Genomic DNA, 23,010 nt, shown 5'->3' on the forward strand with positions numbered 1-23,010 from the left:
TAATAAATATTACATTCAATATTAAATTGTTTCTTATTTTCATTTCGATGCCATATGCTTGCATTTCACTATGTACTGTCTACATACATAGTCATATTATGAAGGTACATATAATACATACATAGACAAAATTTTAGACTAGTTTTTCTTATATATTACACACTTTGGAACGGAACCCCTGTATTACTATGGGAGCCATAACTCAGTATTCGCGTTTTCGGTATTCGCGACATTTCTCAGGAACGGAACCCCCGCGAATAGCGGGGGTTTACTGTATAGCCTTCCATCTCATCCTATCTGGTCATACCTCTATGAACCTCAATGGGTAAACCTTTTCAGAAATAAACCTCTTGAATCTGTCTACGAAAACTGATTCAGCAGTGGAATATGCAATTGACCAATTCACATTAAGACAGAGAAATTGTAAAACCTCCATGGAAAGTGTGTTTTCCTTCATGTGATGACTACTTCCGACACTAGGGGAAACACTCCCTGAACAATCAAACCATTCAGAAACTACATGCAGCTCACTCTTTGGCAAATGCAGACACCCTGCAAATTTATACTGACAGCTCCAAAAGTGACACAGCTGTGGGTGCGCCTATGGTGCTACCAACATCAACAGTCTCTGTTTCATTACCACAAGAATGCAGCATTTTCACTGCAGAACTCTATGCCATTAAGATGGGTTTGAACTTACTTGCCCATGATCTCACTCCAAAGACCATAATCTATACAGACTCTTTGAGTGCAGTGACAGCCCTCCAAGGCAATTCTCGCTCCATTTATAAATCAAATAAGAACTCAGATATCAGAATTTCATAACAATAGGCAGAATGTCACTTTTTGTTGGATTCCAAGGCACACTGGAATACCAGGAAATGAGAGTGCAGATAAAGCAGCAAGAAATCCTACTGATAATAACCACATCCAGATTCCTTACACAGACTATAAATCAATCATATGCCAAATTTACAATGAAAAATGGAGAGAAATTTGGCATAATCAGGTAAATAACAAGTTATGAAATATAAAACAGAATCCACAGCTATGGAAATCGAGTTTCCGCTCAAACAGACATGAAGAGGTAGTGCTTGCCAGAGCACGTATAGGTCATACCCATCTTACACATCTATATTTATTGCAAGGAAATAATCCACCACTGTGCTTCCACTGTGATTCACCACTAACTGTAAAGCATATTCTTATAGAATGCAGTCACTATCATTATGCCAGAACCACATCATTTCGATCCCTATCTAATTTAAACAAACCTCTTGAAATTAGACATATTATTGGGGACAACTCCAATTTACCTGAGTTTTTCCACTATCTAAAACAGATTAATATATTTATGCTCATATAAACTCTTTTTATTAATTGGTACAGTGTCTCTCCACAGGAACAGCCGCAATATGGCTTGCGCCAAAAAAACCCAACAACAACAACTAAAATATTTCAATTGTTTTGTGTTTTTCAAAAAGTTGTTTGAACAAATTCTTTCCAATATCTTCTATTCTTTGCATAATTGTTTGTTGAGATAAACTAATGTCTTGTATCATTGTTTGTTTCTCTGGACAAATTTCTTCCACAACTTTTAACAAACAAAGTTTAACAAATTTATCATCACTGTGAATGGTTTACTTTCAAAATTTATCAAATATGCAACTTGATAACTGGCACTTACAGCAGATAAATTTTTCAGCTGATTCATTTTCAGTGTGTTTTATTGTTTTCTTAATTTGTTTTGTCACTCCTTTATATTGATCATAAGATTTATGCTTGGAATTATGGTGTCCTTTTAAATTATATTCTTTAAAAACTGACATAGTATCCTTACATCCTAAACACACTGCTTTTCATTGTACTCAGTGAAGAAATGTTCTTCAGTCTATCTTTATTTAAAAATACAACACTCCAAATCAACCTTCCCCTTTTGGAACATTTTTAAGGATGATTTTATAATTCAATACAAATTAGTAATATTCAATACAATGAACAAGTTATATCAGAATACTAGAATTTCACAATATGAAAAGATTGATACGTACATAATTGTATTTTGCATTCACATGACTGCACTGAACTACATGTACATGTCTGATACAGTTGAGCCCGATGCTTGCATGACTGTAAAATGCCATTTTAGTTCACTTTCCGTTCGGGGCATATAAAAATTATTCACAGGCTGTAGGTCGGACACCACTGGTCTAAATTGATACAAAATATGAAAGAAAATACCTATATTGTACAAAGTTCATCAGAAACAAGACGGTCTGCACAAATAAATGCCACTAGAACTCTATGTGAACTAAATTTAAATTGTCAATAAAGCCCTACAGGAGACTGGCATTGAATTGTGTACCATTAAGGATTTATATGATAGTCTGTTAGCACATTTTCATGATACCTGCAACAAATTTGATGTGTTTGAGGCCATGGTAAAAAAAAAAAAAACTTACTTCATCCAACTATAAGGAATGTACATAATGCAAACAAATGAGAAATCAGTGTTTCAATGAAGATGGATAATACTGATCCCAGTTTAAGCCCGAGTGCTAGCAAAAATTCTGCACACAGTCTTTCTATTGTCTTACAGACAAACTAATAATTGAAATGAGTAAATAGCAAGCAGCATACATAATGCTGTGTGAAATGTTTAATTTTCTTCTCAACAGATCTACTTCTTGTCATGTTTCTAAAGTAGGAGCATTAATTGAAATGGTCTTCAGATCTCAGAGATGTATTAATAAATGCATCATCTCTGATATCTGTTGCATTTATAGGTGCATTAGATGCATTTATAGGTTTTCCAAATATAAATATTGCTTTTATAATATATTAGCATTAGTATTAGTAAAGGCACATGATGCAAGAAAGCAAGTTTATGTAGCATCAGCCAAAAAAAAAAAAAAAAAACACCCTTCTCATTTCACCAATCCACTCACTCCAAATGTTTGTCTAGTTCTGCCTTGAATCTATTTAAGCTATCAACTTCTACAACAACAGATGGAAGTTTGTTCCAACAATTAACCACCTGCTGGCTAAAGGCAAACTTCCGCACATCTATCCTGCAACTGTCTTTCCTCAATTTGAATTTATGCCCTCTCAGGCGATTATTCTGAGCAAGAGGATATCTTTCCATTTTGGAAGAGAGCGTACTTTTTAAAAACTCAAATGCATAAAGAATTATCTTTGGTCAACCATTGGACAGAAGCGACTGTCCTTCCTGGCACTATTTTCAATTGAAAACAATATAACATGGGAAATAACGTTATATGTAATTTTGCTAACAAAAAGGGCTGAAAAATTAACAGAATTTGAGTCTTGGTATAATTTTTAATTTTTTTTAGAATATAAACATTTCACTGAAACATTTCTTTTTTATTTATTTAGAAGTTAAGTAAGAGTTGACATGTGCAAGTTTTGTAAAGATATTTAATTAAAAATTATTATTTTTGATTTTTCAGTTTCCCTTTCCTTTTTTTTCTAGTCAGTAAATTTTTTTTTCGACTCTCAAACATTTTCATAAGCCCTAGGTGCTATGTCTATTGTGCCTAATGCATAAAGCAGCCCTGCTTACATTATTTATTCAATCCTGACTAATAAGATCGGCGCCTCCATAGCCAGGTGGGAAGGAGCAGCAGTACGTAGCACACGCTTCTTCATTAGACTGGGGTTCGAGTCCATCACCACCAAATACGGAGGATGCGGAAAGGTCAGGGAATGACCACTGTATATCCTGGAGCAATATGGCCTTAGTTGCTAATGCTCCTAAAAACCAAACAACAAACAAACAAACTAATAAGATCATAACAGTTACTTACAACAGTTGAATGTCTCCTGGATATCTAACATACATACATAAAGACTAGATAATCTGTGGTTTACTAAATCTATTTCTAAGGCTATATAATTAATTTAAGTTAAATAGTGGAAATTTTTGAGTGAATTGGACATAACTACTATGTTATTCACTAGTTATCAGAGGTTTACTAATTGCGAACATCTTCCATCCAATGAGAGATCGATGTATCATGTCTATGCAGGCTGTAATAGTTGTGCCTCATGCTTGAACAAGTAGAAGAATAGCCTTGAGGGTGTATTTAAATTTTGTTAAAAGTAGCGTGTTTCAGAGCAATTTGTGAATATGTAAAATTCGTTCTGTGGTGAGTACTAAGACCATAATGCTTACTTAAGGCAGTTGAAAATCTGCTAGCTGCTGAATATATAAAAGGACAAGACAGACCTTGATTTACTGTGGACATATAACATTTACCATATTAAATATTTAAATTATTGAATTTATATTCTAGTTATGACTGGTGCAACTCCTTTAATTTGTATTTTCATTATTCATCCATCTCAAGGGCTGTTTCTTAGAAATGTTCCTATATTATTATTTTATTCAGAAGATTTATAGCTCATAACTTTTTAATGATAGTAATAATAATACTATGATAATTCTATGAAAAATGCATCAAGTTGCTTTATTAAAATAATATAATTGTAATCCTTTTTCAGTAGCCTAAATTATATTTGTAATTATAGTTCCCTCAGAGCCTACAAATCCCAGAATTTTTATATCTTACAAGATCTCACCACTCCGAAATACTCCTCAGATTGACGCTGAATTTCGATGGTCCCTGCCTCTAAGACCAAATGGGATTGTCCTTGGTTATAAGGTCAGTTGCTGGTTTGTACAAGATGGTTTTAGTGTAGATGTGTGTGGAGAAGATCAGATCTCAATAAAATTGAAATTTCAGCTTAGTGACTTGCTTCCTGATACCACTTACTTTTTTCAGGTAATTTATTTTATTTTTGGTTATTCGATTGCTTTAACAAACTATTATAAAGGATGTTTCTGAATGAAATTTATTCCTCTGGGGAAGGAATGATCTTAAAAGACAGATCTAAATTTGCATAATAAACAAGAATTATTAAATACATTGTTTTTTGTACTACAAGTGTATCATGTGTGTGTGTGGGTGTGGGATATATTGCTGCTCCAAGGTTTTGATTAATCTCCCCACCCAGGCATGCATGTCTGTGTCAGTACCCAGTGCTCTGTTAGTAGTCCCATAAGTAAAAGTAGGTAGGATTTAAGTGAACATCTGCTGACTACAGCTACGTGCCTTGGTTAAGAACCTCAGAATGTTATGCAGAGGATGTGTAGCCATTATCTGTAAGGTGGAAGGCAAGCAGTTTAGGAACCAGTGAGGTGACTGATACAATATATGATACAAGGTACCAGCTGAAATTTATGCCACTTTTCAATCAGTATTGAAAATTTCAGGCAGTGTCTTGTGGCATGTATTGTATACAAGTTTTCTTCTACTTTGGTGTGCAGATAATGATGATTTAAGATTCTGCCCATCATCAAGTATGAGTATGATTTGTCCATGAAATGGAACTTGAATTAAAAAACTGAAATTTGTAAGTACAGGTAACCCTCATCAAACATGGTAGTTTGGTTCCTACAAAATCTTGTGTAATGCGAAACCGTGTTATACAGGACTAAGAACCAGCACAAAAAGGGGGGTTACATTCCAAAAAAGATAACAAAAATATGCTTTTTTTTATAACTATCAGAAACTTAATTTTTATAGTAGTAATAACTTAATATTTTAACTTTATTTTTATAATAGTAGTAACTTAAATAGTAATAACTGAACATACACCTTACCTTACAAACTGTGATATTGTCAGATAATGTACGTTCATTTAATTTTCTTCCTCTTCATAGTTGCTAAGCACAATCTCTTCTGCAGCATCTAGATTTTGTGTATCTTCTGCTCTCGTTAAAAGTCACGAACTGCACTCTTCGAAGTCACAATTATTTTTTATGGTCTCAAACAAGCACAAGTTCAATAGCACAGAACCAACCCAGGGATCTCCCAACAAAATACAGTGGACCCTTGCTTTAAATGATATGTGAAAATTAGAAGGATATTTTCCAGTTAGCAAAATAAAAATAAATTTATGCTTACATACATAGCTTAATTAATACGTACTGTAATATGTACATACTAATTGATATTTCTGTTCACTGGCTTTTTTTTTTTTTTTTTTTGGTTTTAAAATTTAACAGCAAAAATGATAAGCAATTAATAACAAAGAACACGACAATCACAAGTTGCAACGAACACGATATGGAGTAAAGAGTTTCTGAAAATTTATTTGTTTTTATATGATTGAATATTTCTTGGAAGGGGAAACAAATTTCACCATAATAACATGAAACTCACAGAATTCCAGCTATTGGTACTATAGCAAATGAAAGAAGATTGAGTTTACTACCCGTTTATAATTGACTACACTAACAGAAAAGACCAATAAACCAGAAACTGCAAATTGTTTTTATTGTTTTATGGTAGTGACCTCCAGAAATGTGCTTTAGAAAATATCACAAGGAGATAACGACTAGCAAGTCAACAGCAGCTATTCACAAAAAGGAATGGAAACGTTGAAAATTACATCTAACATAGTAGCAGGGTTTTCCCAGCACAAAAGCTCAAAAATACCATGTTATGCAAGATTTACAGCAATTCTCAAACTGTGTTATGGCAAAACCTTGTTGAAGAAGTACCGTGTTGTGTGAGGATTGCCGCAATTTATCAATCATGTTAAAGTGAAACTGTGTTAGCATTAACATTAGTTGAGGCATATGATGAAAGAAAACAAGCTTATACAGCATCAGCCAAAAAAAAAAAAAAAAAAAAATTCCCATTTCACCCATTCAGTCACTCCTGTTTGTCTAGCTCAGCCTTAAATTTATTTAAGCTATCAACCTCCACAACAACAGATGGAAGTCTGTTCTAGCAATCAACTACCCTTTGGCTAAAGGCAAACTTCTGCACATCTATTCTACAACTGTCTTTCCTCAATTTGAATCTATGCCCCCTCGGGTTCTTAGTCTCAGCAAGCGGAGGTATCCCATCAGCATTGAGCCTGCTCAAACAATTCAAGGCCTTATACACCTCAACCAGATCACCTCACAGGTGCCTACTCTCCAGGCGCTGAAATTTGCAGAACTTAAGCCTTTCTTCATAAGCACACCCCTTTGTTCCTCTCACCAATCTTGTTACCCTTCTCTGTACTCATTCTAGCAACTCTACCTCCTTCCTAAAATGAGGCCTCCAGACCTGTATACAGTATTCAAGGTTTGGCCTGACCATTGCCTTATACAAAGAGATAATCACCTCCTTGTCTCTGCTAACAAAATTCCTATATATCATTAATAAAACTCAATGACCTACTCTGGCAGCCTGTCTGATATGGTCAGAGAACTTCATAGCTGACTGCACATTTATCCCCAGGTCCTTTTCATTCTCCACCTCCCTGAGTGTAATACCACAGAGTTGGTATGTTTCTCTTGGGTTACTGCTACCCATATGCAGTACTTTGCCTTTGTAAATGTTAAACTTCAGTTACCACTTCTCAGCCCATCTGCCTAACTTTTCTAGATCCTGTTGCAGTAGCATACTGCCTTTAGTAGTAGTAGTAGTGCCATGTGATGCAAGAAAGCAAGTGTATGAGCTTATGCAGCATCAGCCAAAAAAAAAAAAAAAATCACACCATTCACTCCTGTCCAGTTCCTCCTTAAATGTATTTAACATATCAACTTCCACAACGACAGATGGAAGTTTGTTCCAGCAATTAACCACCTGCTGGCTAAAGGCAAATTTCCACACATCTATTCTACATCTGTCTTTTCTTAATTTGAATTTATGCCCCCTTAGGTTTGTAATCTGAACAAGTGGAAGGATTCCATCAGAATTCAGCATGCTCAACCCATTCAAGGCCTTATACACCTCAATCAAATCACTGTGCAGGTGCCTAGTTCCAGCCGCTGCAATTTGCAGAACTTAAGCCTCTCTTGGTAAAAGGATCCCTTCATTCCCCTCACCAAGCTTGTTGCCCTTCTCTGTACATGCTCAAGCAAATCTACATCCTTCCTAAAATGAGGCCTCCAGACCTGCACGCAGTACTCAAGGCATGGCCTGACCATTGCCTTATACAGAGGGACAATCACCTCCTTTTCCCTGCTACCAAAATTCATATATATATCATTGACAAAACCCCATGACCTACCCTGGCAGCCTGTCTGCATTGCTCAGAAAACTTCATATCTGACTGCACAATTACTCCCAGGTCTTTTCCATTTTCTACCACCTTAAGTGTAGTACCACACAGTTGGTACGTTTCTATGGGGTTACTTCTATCCATATGCAGTACTTTGCATTTGTCTAGGTTAAACTTCAGTTGCCACTTCTTAGCCTATCTGCCCAAATTATCTAGATCCTGTTGCAGTAGCACACTGCCATTACTGTCATTAACAACCCTGCCAACCTTTGTATCATCTGCAAACTTCGACACTAAGCCTGGTATACCTTCATCAATATCATTGATAAATATACAAAACAACAGAGGACCCAACACCGAACCCTACTACTGACATTTAATTTATTGATTTTATTAATTTAAACTACCATGCCCCGAACGAGAGCAGCAAAGCAACGGGCACAAAGTGGCAGGAGTGTTGTGACTCGGGGGAGAACTGAGGGGGGCGATTCTCCAACGCGTCACAGCCTAAAAAAATGTGCAACTTGTGAAATGTTTGCCGAACTCTCTGGAACGGAACATGATATTGCCATGGGGGATGTCTTTGTGTGTGCGCGATGTAAGGAGTGTAAGGAAATCAGGCGACAACTCAGCGTTGTTATGGGCCTATATGAGAGTTTGAAGGACAGGGTGGATGCCCTCGAAGGAAATAAATTGAGGGGCCCATCAAGCTCTCAGCTGCCCACATCAACGCCAGAGCTTGCACTTGGTCATCACGCAACACAGCGGCAACCCCCCAAGGCAGAATGTGCTGGTCCCACAGGAACTATTAGTTGTTGGTGACTCTATTGTCAGGGAAACGGGGAACATGCTATGTAAAAAGGATAGGTGGAACAGGACCAGGGTATGTCTGCCAGGGGCAAAGGTTGATGACGTTGTAGAGCGGATATCATCTTTCAAGGGCACAAAAGGTGATATAGTTGTACACGTTGGCACTAATGATATTAAGAGTAGGAGACCGGCAGAATTACTCAACAAGTACAGGTCACTGTTGAAAAAAAGCCGAGAATTAGGGTTGAATTTGAAAGTGTCTGCAATTCTGCCCAGACACGATAGGAGGGAGTATATGATGAGAGCCTTGTCGATCAATTCGGCCCTGGAAAGATTGTGCAAGGCTCAAGGGGTAGAATTTTTTTCAGCCTGGACTGTACTTGTTAACAGGAGAGATTGCTTCTACAGGGATGGGATACACTTAAATAGAAAGGGTGCAAGAATATTTGCTGATGCTATCGAGGCAGTGTTAGGTGGGTCGGAAAACTGCTAGCTTGGGGGGATACAAAGACTAATAGTTTAACAGTAACCGCAGGCAGAGGTGAAGGTGATTCTTGCACAACTTCTATTAGAATAAGAAGCGACCTGGAGCGAGGGGTGTTGGGGGTTTCAGGGACGGATGGCAGTCATCCTGGAATAGTTGGGTATATGGGATGTGTTAGGGTAACAAGGAATAGGCATAGGAGCATGTATACAAATGCTAGAAGTATAATAAATAAATTTGATGAATTTGAAGTGTTGGTCAAGACATCAAAGGCGGATATTGTTGGGATAGCAGAGACGTGGTGTCACAAAGATATAAGGAATGCAGAACTGGAATTTGGGGAGTACAATGTGTACAGAAAGGATAGACAGGACAGAAAGGGAGGAGGTGTTATGCTGTTAATTAAGAAAAACATAAAATCAAAAGAAGTGCATCCAGTTGATATAGATGGACAGTGCACTGTTGAGTCAGTTTGGTGTGACATAAGCACTGCAAAACAAAGATAAGAGTAGGAGTGTGTTATAGGCCTAATGACTCGAATGAGTACAATGAACAATTGTACAGAGAAATAGAGTGGGCCAGTAAATCAGAATGTCTTATAATGGGGGATTTTAACTTCCCAGATATTGACTGGAACTTGTGGGTTGGTCACTCACACACTAGTCAGACTTTTGTGGATTTATTGGATGATTGTTTTCTGCAGCAGCATGTTCGAGAGGCAACCAGAGAAAGTAATACTCTTGATCTGGTTATCAGCAGTGATCATTCGTGTATTAAGAATTTGCAGATAAAGGAACGACTAGGTGGCAGTGATCACAGTGTGCTGAAGTGGGATTTACTCAAAGAGGTAACTACCGTCAGGGGTAAAGGAAAGGGTTTTTGCTTCCGTAAAGGGGAGTACAGTGGTCTCAGACAGTTTTTAAATTCTGTACAGTGGGATCGACTGACGATGTTACAAACAGTAAATTCTAAGTGGGAAGCATTCAAGGAATTAATCGTGGAAGCTACTAGACTTTTCATACCGATGAAGAAATATTGTTCAAGGTTTAGGCCTAAATGGTTATCAAATGAACTAATGAGACTCGTGACAGAGAAGAAAAATGCATGGGATGCATATAAATTATCAGGCGACGCAGAAGCCTGTAGCAGATATAAGCTAGTCTGTAATCAGGTCACAAAGGAGGTTTGGCAGGCAAAGGCGGATTACGAGAAATCTTTGGCAAAAGATGCTAAGAAAAACAGCAAGGATTTCTTTACTTATATAAACTCTAAAAGGAAGGGGCTGAATATGATTGGTCCACTTGACATCGATGGTTTGACTGTTGATGATCCTGCTCAGATAGCAAACAAACTGAATGAGTATTTTGCATCTACATTCACACGTGAGGAATCATTACAGTTTGAAAATGTAAGAAGGTTATCAAATTGTAGCAGTGTGCTTAATGATTTTGTAATAACTGAGAGCAAAGTGGAGGAGAAATTGTTGAAGTTAAACATAAGAAAGGCACCTGGGGCGGATGGGATCTATCCAGTTATATTAAAGGAGGCGGCAAAGCAACTAAGCAAACCCTTAGCCATAATTATGAGAGCATCCTTGGATTCAGGGGAGGTTCCCACGGACTGGAGATGTGCAAATGTATCCCCAATTCACAAAGGAGGTTCGAAGGGTGACACGAATAATTACAGACCAGTTAGTTTAACTTCTGTTCCGGGTAAAATAATGGAGTCACTGGTTAAAGATGAATTGCAGGATCATCTAGACAAGACTGCAGCAATAATTCAGACACAGCATGGGTTTGTTAAGGGAAAGTCTTGTCTGACAAATTTGATTGGTTATTATGATGTGGTCACAAAGGAACTGGATGCAAAAAATAATTTTGATATCATATACTTGGATTTCAGGAAAGCTTTTGACACTGTTGCGCATGGAAGACTACTGTACAAATTGGAGCAGAATGGTATTAAGGGTAAGTTGCTACAATGGATAAAAGGATGGTTAAGTGGGAGAAGACAGAGGGTGGTAATCAATGGGTGCTGCTCTTCGTGGACTAATGTTATTAGTGGAGTCCCACAGGGTTCGGTGTTGGGTCCACTGTTGTTTTGTATATTTATCAATGATATTGATGAAGGTATATCAGGCTTAATGTCGAAGTTTGTAGATGACACGAAGGTTGGCAGGGTTGTTAATGACAGTAATGGCAGTGTGCTACTGCAACAGGATCTAGATAATTTGGGCAGATGGGCTAAGAAGTGGCAACTGAAGTTTAACCTTGACAAATGCAAAGTACTGCATATGGGTAGAAGTAACCCCAGAGAAACGTACCAACTGTGTGGTACTACACTTAAGGTGGTAGAAAATGAAAAAGACCTGGGAGTAATTGTGCAGTCAGATATGAAGTTTTCTGAGCAATGTAGACAGGCTGCTAGGGCATGTCATGGGGTTTTGTCAATGATATATAGGAATTTTGCTAGCAGGGAAAAGGAGGTGATTGTCCCTCTGTATAAGGCAATGGTCAGGCCACGCCTTGAGTACTGCGTACAGGTCTGGAGGCCTCATTTTAGGAAGGATGTAGATTTGCTTGAGCGTGTACAGAGAAGAGCAACACGATTGGTGAGGGGAATGAAGGGATCCTCTTACCAAGAGAGGCTTAAGTTCTGCAAATTGCAGTGGCTGGAGACTAGGCACCTGCGCGGTGATCTGATTGAGGTCTATAAGGCTTTGAATGGGTTGAGCACGCTGAATTCTGATGGGATCCTCCCACTTGTTCAGAATACGAACCTACGGGGACATAAGTTCAAATTAAGAAAGGATAGATGTAGAATAGATGTGCGGAAATTTGCCTTTAGCCAGCGGGTGGTTAATTGCTGGAACAAACTTCCATCTGTCGTTGTGGAAGTTGATAGGTTAAATAAATTTAAGGAGGAACTGGACAGGCAATTGGAGGGTATGGTGTGATTTTTTTTTTTTTTTTTGGCTGATGCTGCATAAGCTCCTACATTTGCTTTCTTGCATCAAGTGACACTACTACTACTACTACTACTACTACTACTACTACTACTACTACTACTACCCTGTGGGACTCCACTAATAACATTAGTCCACGAAAAGCAGCACCCATTGATTACCACCCTCTGTCTTCTCCCACTCAACATCCTTTTATCCCTTGTAGCAACTTACTCTTAATACCATTCTGCTCCAATTTGTACAATAGTCTTCTATGCGCAACAGTGTCAAAAGCTTTCCTGAAATCCAAATATTAATATTTGGATTTTAGATCAAAATTATTTTTTGCATCCAGTTCCTTTGTAACCACATTATAATATCCTATCAAATTTGTCAGACAAGACTTTCCCTTAACAAACCCATGCTGTGTCTGAATTATTGCTGCAGTCTTGTCTAGATGATCCTGCAATGCATCTTTAACCAGCGACTCCATTATTTTACCCGGAACAGAAGTTAAACTAACTGGTCTGTAATTACTCGTGTCACCCTTCGATCCACCTTTGTGAATTGGGGATACATTTGCAAATCTCCAGTCCGTGTGGACCTCCCCTGAGTCCAAGGATGCTCTCATAATTATGGCTAAGGGTTTGCTTAGTTGCTTTGCCACCTCCTTTAATATAACTGGATAGATCCCATCCACCCCAGGTGCCTTTCTTATGTTTAACTTCAACAATTTCTCCTCCACTTTGCTCTCAGTTATTACAAAATCATTAAATCATTATTACAAAAACCTTCTGCCATTTTCAAACCTTAATAACTCCTCATGTGTGAATGTAGATGCAAAATACTCATTCAGTTTGTTTGCTATGTGAGCAGGATCATCAATAGTCGAACCATCGATATCAAGTGGATCAATCAGATTCATCCCCTTCCTTTTAGAGTGTGTATATAAGTAAAGAAATCCTTGCTATTTTTCTTATCATCTTTTGCCAAAGATTTAGTGTCGTTAACCCTGCTAAACTTTGTATCATCTGTAAACTTGGACATTAAGCCTGATATACCTTCATTGATATCATTGGTAAATACACACAACAAGAATGGGCCCAGCTCCGAACCCTGGGGAGGACTCCACTAATAACATTAATCCACGTAGAGCAGTGTCCATTTATTACCACTCTCTGTTGTCTCCCACTCAACCATCCCTATATCCATTGCAGTAACTTGCCCTTAATGCCATACCACTCCAATTTGTACAGCAGTCTTCCATGTCCAACAGTATCAAAAGCTTTCCTGAAATTCAAGTATGATATCAAAATTATTTTTTAGAATCCAGTTCCTTTGTGACCACATCGTAGTATCCAGTGAAATACTTCAGAAAAGACTTCCCCTTAACAAACCCATTCTGTGTCTGAACTATTGCTGCTGTCTTGACTAGGTGATCCTGTATCACTCTTTAACCAGTGACTCCATTATTTTCCCCAGAACAGAAGTTAAACTAGCAGGTCTGTAATTATTTGTGTCACCCTTTGAACCCCCTTTGTGAATTGGGGATACATTTGCACATTTCCAGTCCATGGGGACCTCCTCTAACCCTAAGGATGCTCTCATAATTATGGCTAAGGGTTTGCTTACTTCCCTTGCTACCTCCTTCATTATAACTGGATAGATTCCATCTGCCCCAGGTGCTTTTTTGTATGTTTAACTTGAACAATTTCTCCTCCACTTTGCTGCTGTCAGTTATTACAAAATTACTTATCTCGCTGTTAGAGTTAGAGTTTGATAAACTTCTGCCATTCCCCCTCCTTGAAGAATTCCTCTTGTGTGAATGTAGATGCAAAATATTCATTCAGTTTATCAGCTACTTGAGCAGGATCATCAATAGTCAAACCATCTACGTTAAGTGGACCAATCTGATTTATCCCCTTCCTTCTAGTACATAAGTAAAAAACTGTGGTTGCCAAAGATTTCTCTTAATCTGCCTTCACCTGCCTAACCTCCTTTGTGACTTGATTACAGACTAGCTTATATCTGCCATAGGCTTCTGTGTCACCTGATAATTTATATGCATCCCACGTATTTAACTTTTCTGCCACGAGCTTCATTAATTCATCCGATATCCATTTAGGCCTACTTTTTTAACAGCATTTCTTTGTTATGAAAAGCCTAGTAGCCTCCAAGATTAAGTCCCTGAAGGCTTCCCATTTAGAATTCACTATTGGTAACATCATCAGTTGATCCCACTGTATAGAATTTAAAAACTGTCTGAGACCTCTATAGTCACCTTTACATAAACAAAAACCCTTCCCTTTACCACTGATCGTAGTTACATCTTTAAGTAAATCTCACATCAGTACACTGTGATCACTGTCACCTAGTGGTTCCTTTATCTGCAAATTCCTAATGCATGCATCATCACTGCTGATAATCAGATCAAGGGTATTACTCCCTCTGGTTGCCCCTTGAACATGTTGTTGTAGAAAACAACCCTGCAATAAATCCACAAAAGTCTTGCTAGCATGCGAGTGACCAATCCACAAGTTCCAGTCAATATGTGTAAAGTTAAAATCCCCGATTACAAGAATTCTGATTTACTGGCCCATTCGATTTCTCTGCACAACTGTTTATTGTACTAATCAGTATCATTAGTCCTATAACATACTCCTTCTCTCATTTTCCCTTTCCCAGTGTTTATGTCGTTCCAAACAGACTCAACATTGCACTGTCCACCCATTTCAACTGGATGCACCTCCTTAGATTTTATGTATTTCTTAACAAACAGCATAACCCCTCCTCCCTCCCTACCCTGTCTGTACTTTCTGCACACATTGTACTCTCCAAATTACAATTCTGCACTGCTTATATCTATGTGACACCATGTCTCTGATATCCAAACAGTATCTGCCTTTGATGTCATGATCAGTACTTCAAATTCATCAATTTTATTTACTATACTTCTAGCATTAGTGTACAGGCAAGTTTACATTCACTTGTTCTTACTCTTAGTTATTCTAACACAGCCCATGTATTTACTTGTTCCATGATGACTCCCAGCAGCTCTTGAAATCCCCAGCAACTTGCTCCCTAGGCTGCTGCTCATGACAATAGAAGTAATGCAAGAATCACTTTTGCTTCTGCTTGCAGCTACCGTTAATCTTTTAGTCTGTGAATCCCCCCCCAAACTAGAAGTTTTCCAATCCACCTAACGCTGCTTCGATAACATCAGAAAATATTCTTACACCCTTTCTATTTAAGTGTATCCCATCCCTGTAGAAGCCGTCTCTCCTGGTAGCAAGCACAGACCATGCTGAAAAAGAAAAAAATTCTACCCTGTGAGCCTTGCACAATCTCTCCAGGGCTGAATTGATTGACAAGGCTCTCATCGTATACTCCCTCCTATTGTGTCTGGCAGAATGGCAGACACTTTCAAATTTAACCCTAACTCGTGACTTTTTTTCAGCAGTGACCTGTACCTGTTAAGAAAATCTGCAGATCTCTTACTCTTAAGGTCATTAGTGCCAACATGTACAAAAATATCACCTTTTGTGCTCTTAAAAGATGATATCTGCTCTACGTCATCAACTTTTGTTCCTGGCAGACATACCCTGGTCCTGTTCTATCTCTCCTTTTTGCATACTGTATTCTCCATCTCCCTGAAAATAGAGTCACCAACAATAGTGTTGTAGAAATACCATGTTATACAGGGGTTGCCTGTACAGTTAAAAAAATATAGTTATAATAAATAATGGAAATAATGGTTGATCATTGATTGTCTGCATGTCATTATGGTAGCCATAATTTAACAGTATTATTTACACCATATATACACAGATATATATTATTATTCTGCAGGGTGTACCTGCCTGTCACATGCTGGTGTTGTGCTTATATCGTTCATGATTTTCACACTGCACAGGGATGGCCACAAATAATATGAGCTGGGTTGATATTTCTCTTCTGACATCACTGACAATTCATAAAAAAATATCAATAAAAGGTACCTACATGTATTGACCGTATAACAGCCTGTACACTGCAAAAAAAATTGTGGTAGCTGTTATGCTAGTATATCACCTGCAATTAAAACAGTTAAAATGAGATTTTTACCTTGTCTGTCTGGTTGTGCTAGCCATACTGAGCATAAATTTATTATTTATTCATACAGAGTTACTTTGTCAATTTAGGAAACCACTGTACATGAGCATTGCCATAATATTTATAAATAATAGTGAAATTCATGGAAAATTATTGTACTTTTTATGTGTTTTTTTCAATAATGTATTTATCTTTACTTTTTATGTGACACAAACCAAGCAAAAGTGGAAGTAGTCATTAGAATGAGAAACAGAAGGATGAATTGCCATTACCATCTTTGAAATCATGAGTTACAATTGCTCTTAATTTATAAATTATATTAATAAGTATATATTTAATTAAAATTATTTTAATCAAATGATCACCACTTGTATTTAATATAGCTGTCCAGCTTGGGTATATTTTTTCTGGGATTATCCTGACATTTTGACATTTTTTGTAATATCCTGCTGTCCCCAGTAAAAATTTTTGGGATGCCATTAAACTCTCTCATGTAAAGTTACTTTTCTGAACTAAATATAAGAAGTTAAAATTAATAATATATAATTTTATTAAATTAGCATGGCAGGTAACATCACAACAAATAACAACACTTATACATTTTACATGTAATATTGTCAAAATGTGAGGACATTGTAAGAAAGTATCAATGCAACACTGCACACTTATTGCTGCACTGTTTGATCGTCTAAAATAATTAAGGATAATAGAAGTCTTTTATATAAAATAGAGCTTTGAATATTTTTTCTCTCCATTCACTAAATTGCCTATGCATAAATACCTTTATAAGAAGAATATTTGAAGGAGTGGGACATTAATCAAAAAATGTAACCTTAATGATGGTGTTAAATGCACAATATGATGGTGGTTATGCTTACATAAGAGGTCACTTAAAAAATAGAAATCATAAGCAGAATAGCTGAGGTGAAACTACAGATTCTTGGTCTTTCCCCTAATTGATACTAAATCACACATATGCTAATGCATGGTGCAGAAGGAGTGGATTTCTTTATATTCTATCCTCTCAGTGATGCACTTATCAGTATCATTATAATACCATATATACCAGGAGTCACCAATTTACTTTGTGTTATATTAGCATTAGCATTAGCATTAGCATTAGTAGAGGCATTTGATGCAAGAAAGCAAGCTTATGCAGCATCAGCCAAAAAAAAAAAAAAAAAAAAACCCACTTCCACTTCACCCCTCTGTTCGTTCAAAATACCTGTCCAGCTGAGCCTTAAACTTATTTAGGCTATCAACCTCCACCACAAGGGATGGCAGTCTGTTCCACCAACAAACCACCCGCTGGCTAAAGGCAAATTTCCGCACGTCTATCCTACATCTGTCTTTCCTCAATTTGAATTTATGCCCTCTCAGGTGATTTTTCTGAGCTAGAGGAAGAATCCCATCAGCATTGAGCATGCTTAAACCATTCAAGGCTTTATACACCTCTATCAGATCACCTCGCTGGTGCCTAGTCTCCAGACACTGTAATTTGCAAAACTTAAGCCTTTCTTCGTAAGAGCACCCCTTTGTTCCATTCACTAATCTTGTTGCCCTTCTCTGTACTCGTTCCAGCAGCTCTACATCCTTCTTGAAATGAGGCCTCCAGACCTGTATACAGTACTCTAGGTGTGGCCTGACCATTGCCTTATACAATGGAATAATCACCTCCTTATCCCTGCTGGAAAAATTCCTGTATATCATTGACAATACTCCATGAGCTACTCTTGCAGCCCGTCTGCACTGCTCAGAGAACTTCATATCTGCCTGCACAATTACCCCCAAGTCCCTTTCATTCTCTACCACTGTCAGTGTAGTACCACAGAGTTGATACGTTGCTCTGGGGGTGCTGTTTCCCATGTGTAGTACTTTACATTTGTCAATGTTAAACTTCATTTGCCACCTCTCAGCCCATCTGCTCAACCTTTCCAGATCCTGTTGCAGCAGCATAGTGTCATTAGTGTCCTTGACAACCCTGCCAACCTTTGTATCATCTGCAAACTTGGACATTAAGCTTGATATACCATCATCAATATCATTTATAAATACAGAAAACAATAATGGACCCAACACTGAGCCCTGAGGGACTCCACTAATAACATTAGTCCACGATGAGCAGTGTCCATTGATTACCACTCTCTGTCTTCTCCCACTCAACCACCCCTTTATCCATAGCAGCACTTTGCCTCCAATGTCACACTGCTCCAATTTGTGTAGCAGTCTTCCATGTGCAACAGTATCAAAAGCCTTTCTAAGATCCAAGTATATAATATCAAAGTTATTCCCTGCATCCAGTTCTTTTGTGACTGCATCATAGTATCCAATCAAGTTGGTCAGGCAAGACTTCCCCTTAACAAAACCATGCTGTGTCTGAGCTATAACTGAAGTCTTGTCTAAATGATCCTGCAGTGTTTCTTTAACCAGTGCCTCCATTAATTTTCCTGGAACAGAAGTTAAACTCACAGGTCTATAGTTACTTGTGTCAGCCTTTGATCCTCCTTTGTGAATTTGGGTCACATTTGCACATTTCCAGTCTATGGGTACCTCCCCTGAGTCCAAGGAAGCTCTCATAATTATGGCTAAGGGTTTGCTTACTTCCTTTGCTGCCTCCTTTAATATAACTGGATAGATCCCATCCACCCCGGGTGCCTTTCTTGTGTTTATCTTCAACAGTTTCTCCTCCACTTTACTCCCAGTTATTTCAAGATTCTGTAGCTTACTGCTAGAGTTGAATACACCTCTGGCATTCCCCTCGCTGAATAACTCCTCATGTGTGAATGTCGATGCAAAATATTCATTTAGTTTGTTAGCTACCTGAGCAGGATCATCAACAGTTGACCCATCAATATCAAGTGGACCAATCTGATTCATCCCCTTCCTTCTAGAGTTTACATAAGTAAAGAACTCTTTGCTGTTTTTCTTTGCATCCCTTGCCAAGGATTTCTCGTAATCTGCCTTCGCCTGCCTAACCTCCTTTGTAACTTGGTTGCATATCAACTTGTATCTATCATAGGCTTCTGTGTCATGTGTTAATTTGTAAGTATCCCATGCATTTTTCTTCTCTGCCATATGCCTCATTAGTTCATCTGACATCCATTTTGGCCTAAACCTTGAACAATATTTCTTAGTTGGTATGTAAAGCCTAGTAGCTTCCAAGATACGTTCTTTGAATGCTTCCCATTTTGAATTTGCTGTTGGTAACATCATCAGTTGGTCCCACTGTATAGAATTTAAATACTGTCTCAGTCCATCGTAGTCGCCTTTACGGAAGCAATAACCCTTCCCTTTACCCCTAATGGTAGTTACCTCTTTGAGTAAATCCCACTTCAGCACACTGTGATCACTGCCACCTAGTGGTTCATTTATCTGCAGATTCTTAATGCATGAAGAATCACTGCTGATAATCAAATCAAGAGTATTACTCCCTCTAGTTGCCTCCTGAACATGCTGATGTAGAAAACAATCATCCAATAAATCCACAAAAGCCCTGCTAGTGTGTGAGTAACCAGCCCCAAATTCCAGTCAATATCTGGGAAATTAAAATCTCCCATTATAAGACTCTCTGATTTACTGGCCCACTCTATTTCCCTGTACAGTTCCTTATTATACTCATCAGAGTCATTAGGCCTATAGCACACTCCTACTCTCAATTTTGATCTCCCAATGCTTATGTCACACCAAACTGACTCAACACTGCACTGTCCAGCGATGTCGACTGGCTTCACTTCCTTGGTTTTTATGTGTTTCTTAACTAATAGCATAACCCCTCCCCCTTCCTATCCTGTCTATCCTTTCTGTAGACGTTGTACTCCCCAAATTGCAGTTCTGCATCCCTTATATCTGTGTGACACCACGTCTCTGATATCCCAACAATATCTGCCTTTGATGTTTTGAGCAATACCTCAAATTCATCAAATTTATTTACTAAACTCCTAGCATTGGTGTACACGCACGTATACCTGCACCTGTTTCTATTCTTAGCTACCCTAACACAACCCATGTGTTTATTTGTACCGCAATGGCTCCCAGCAGTCTCTGAAATACCATGCATCTTGTTTTTCAGGCTTCTGCTCATTCTAATAGAAGCAGTGCAAGAATCTCTTTCACCTCTGCCAGTGGCTACTGTCAATCTATTGGTCTTTGTCTCCCCCCAAGCTAGCAGTTTTCCGACCCACCTAACACTGCCTCGATAGCATCAGCAAATATTCTTGCACCCTTTCTATTTAAGTGTATCCCATCCCTGTAGAAGCAATCTCTCCTGTTAACAAGTACAGTCCAGGCTGAAAAAAATTCTACCCCTTGAGCCTTGCACAATCTTTCCAGGGCCGAATTGATCGACAAGGCTCCATCATATACTCCCTCCTATCGTGTCTGGGCAGAATTGCATATATTAGAAAATATGTAACTTGTTGTGGTCCAGATCTCCTTTTAGCATAAAATTAATAAAACATCAAGTAAATATTATGGTAACATAATTTTTATTTTCTTTTATTACAGAACACAAAGAAAGGTGATTTAAAAATATTATTTATGATTGTTTTTTTAAATATCACATGTCAAATTAAAGAAACTTATAGTTTAAATGTAAAATTAAAATAATTATTTTACAAATAGGTTTAGATCACTTATGGTCCATAAAAAATCATTGCATGATCCACCAATTAGTGTCCACTGTTATATATCAGGTGGTTATAAAATAAGTTTCCCTATTCAGGAGACCCTAGTGTCAAAACGGAGTGTAGGGAGTCTTTAGTGTCAAACGGCACCGTACGTATGGAATGAACTTGTAAGTTATCTCCACTTTTGTGGACTCCATCCAATGTTGTTGCCATATAGATTGGAGGTAGTTTTGCAGTTGTTTCTTTTCTGCAGATCGATTCCCAGGGGATCCATCATGTGGTCCCTGTATGTTGTGCTCTTTCCTCATCCAAGTTGGTACAGCATGACTGTGCGTATCACTTCCACGTCAAGAGGCAATGCCTCCGTGATCACTTGCAGGGCCTGGATGGAAACGGTGTTGCAGGCCCGCGTCATGGTAAGAACTGGTCGGTGAATAATATTGAGTTTCCTGCTATTTGCCGCTTTTGTCACCTTGTTAAACCACACACTTGAGGCATATGTAGCTGCTGGAATGAAGACTGTTTTGTAGAGGAGAGTAAGAGTGCCAGCGAACAATCTCGCCACCATTGCTGCGTATTTCTTCATCTTTGTTTGGATGTAGTTCAGATGTGGTAGGAAAGATAGTTTACTGTCGAGAATGATTCCCAGGTGCTTTAGTTCCATGACCAGTTTTATGGTTTTGTTGTTAATTTTAATTTGTGCAGGCCTCATGGGTGTTAGGTATCCTTTGAGAAGAATGGATTGAGTCTTGGTTGGAGAGATCTGCAAGTGGTGCTTTCTAGTCCATTCCTGAAGGATGGATAGAGCTCCATTTGCATTTTTTTTCCATCTGAACCCTTGAGTCAGCTTCCAAGATCAGGGTTAGGTCATCTGCAAAAACCAGCACCCAGATGCCCCCAAGGTCCATGGAGAGGAATTCATCCAATACATGGTTTCAAAGGAGTGGACCGAGCACTGAGCCCTGCGGGCATCCTCTGTAGATCTGTCTTTCAATTCTAGAGTAAGGTGCCTGAATCACCTCAGTTGTACAGGTTCGTGGGAAGATTTGATTGCCTCATACAAGGACGCTCAGCCACCAGAGGGTGTTGAACACCCCTACAAAATTGACTGAGACAACAAGGAGGTATTTTCTTTGGCAGTTTTCAGCTGCAGTGATGATGCTTTCAAGCATGTCAGTGGTGGATCGGTCCTTCCGAAATCTAAATTTGTTCTGTGCAGGAAGCTGTGCTGAGTTGTAGTAGGTTTATATCCTTTGACATAGGAGCTGCTCGAAGACTGCTAAGTACAGAGAGAAGAGCGACTAGGCGGTATGAATCAGACATGTGTTGTGGCTTGGTTGGGCTTTTCAGAATCAGTTTAATGTTGGCAGTTTTCCAGTCTGTGGGAAAGTGGCCACTTTAGAGACAGTAGTTGTATAGGTCCAGAAGAAGATTTGGGGAAAGCTCTGCCACCTTTTTGACTATTTCAGGTTCTATCATATCTGTTCCTGGCAATTTCTTGTTTCTTAGTTTGCCGACTGCGGATATTAGGTCCAGCTGCGTGAAGGGTGCCTCTGTGAGGATGGTACGATATGTGCCGTTCTCCCGGCAGTTTGCTCTTGCTTGAGGGAGTTTTGGCTGTTCAGGGTTTTGAATATGATGTTTAGAATGTTGTTTACCGATTCATTCCAATTTTTCGTCATGCTTCCTTGGGGCGTCCTGGTAGAGGGTGTAACCTCACTTCTGGGCAGTTTGTTCATTGTGATTTTATAGGCTATGCCCCAGGGGTCTGAGTTTTCCACTGTGTAGACCAGGTGCTCCCAGGACAGCATTCCTGATTTCCTGGCATTGTTGCCTGAGGGCCTCCAGCACTGGGGGGGGGGGGGGACACTTGACTCTTTGGAATGCTCGTCTCTTTTGGTTGAGTTCTCTGTGCAGGGCATCCAGTTCCCTAGATCACCAGGTAATGGCCCCTGGTCGTGGGGATTTTC

General features: G+C 38.6%; 1 protein-coding gene across 1 annotated transcript in view; it reads left to right on the forward strand.

Annotated features, from left to right (window-relative positions):
- LOC150091323 (proto-oncogene tyrosine-protein kinase ROS-like) overlaps positions 1-23,010 on the forward strand; it is a 712,204-nt gene that overhangs the window by 413,057 nt on the left and 276,137 nt on the right. Inside the window, exon 20 of the mRNA XM_090389969.1 lies at positions 4,552-4,805. Coding sequence (XP_090246095.1) covers positions 4,552-4,805 — 254 coding nt within the window. The remainder of the gene's footprint in view (positions 1-4,551; positions 4,806-23,010) is intronic.

Source organism: Mastigoproctus giganteus, chromosome 1 (genome assembly GCF_048544385.1).
Source record: "Mastigoproctus giganteus isolate SK-2022 chromosome 1, ASM4854438v1, whole genome shotgun sequence".
In the NCBI taxonomy this organism is placed as follows: domain Eukaryota; kingdom Metazoa; phylum Arthropoda; class Arachnida; order Uropygi; family Thelyphonidae; genus Mastigoproctus; species Mastigoproctus giganteus.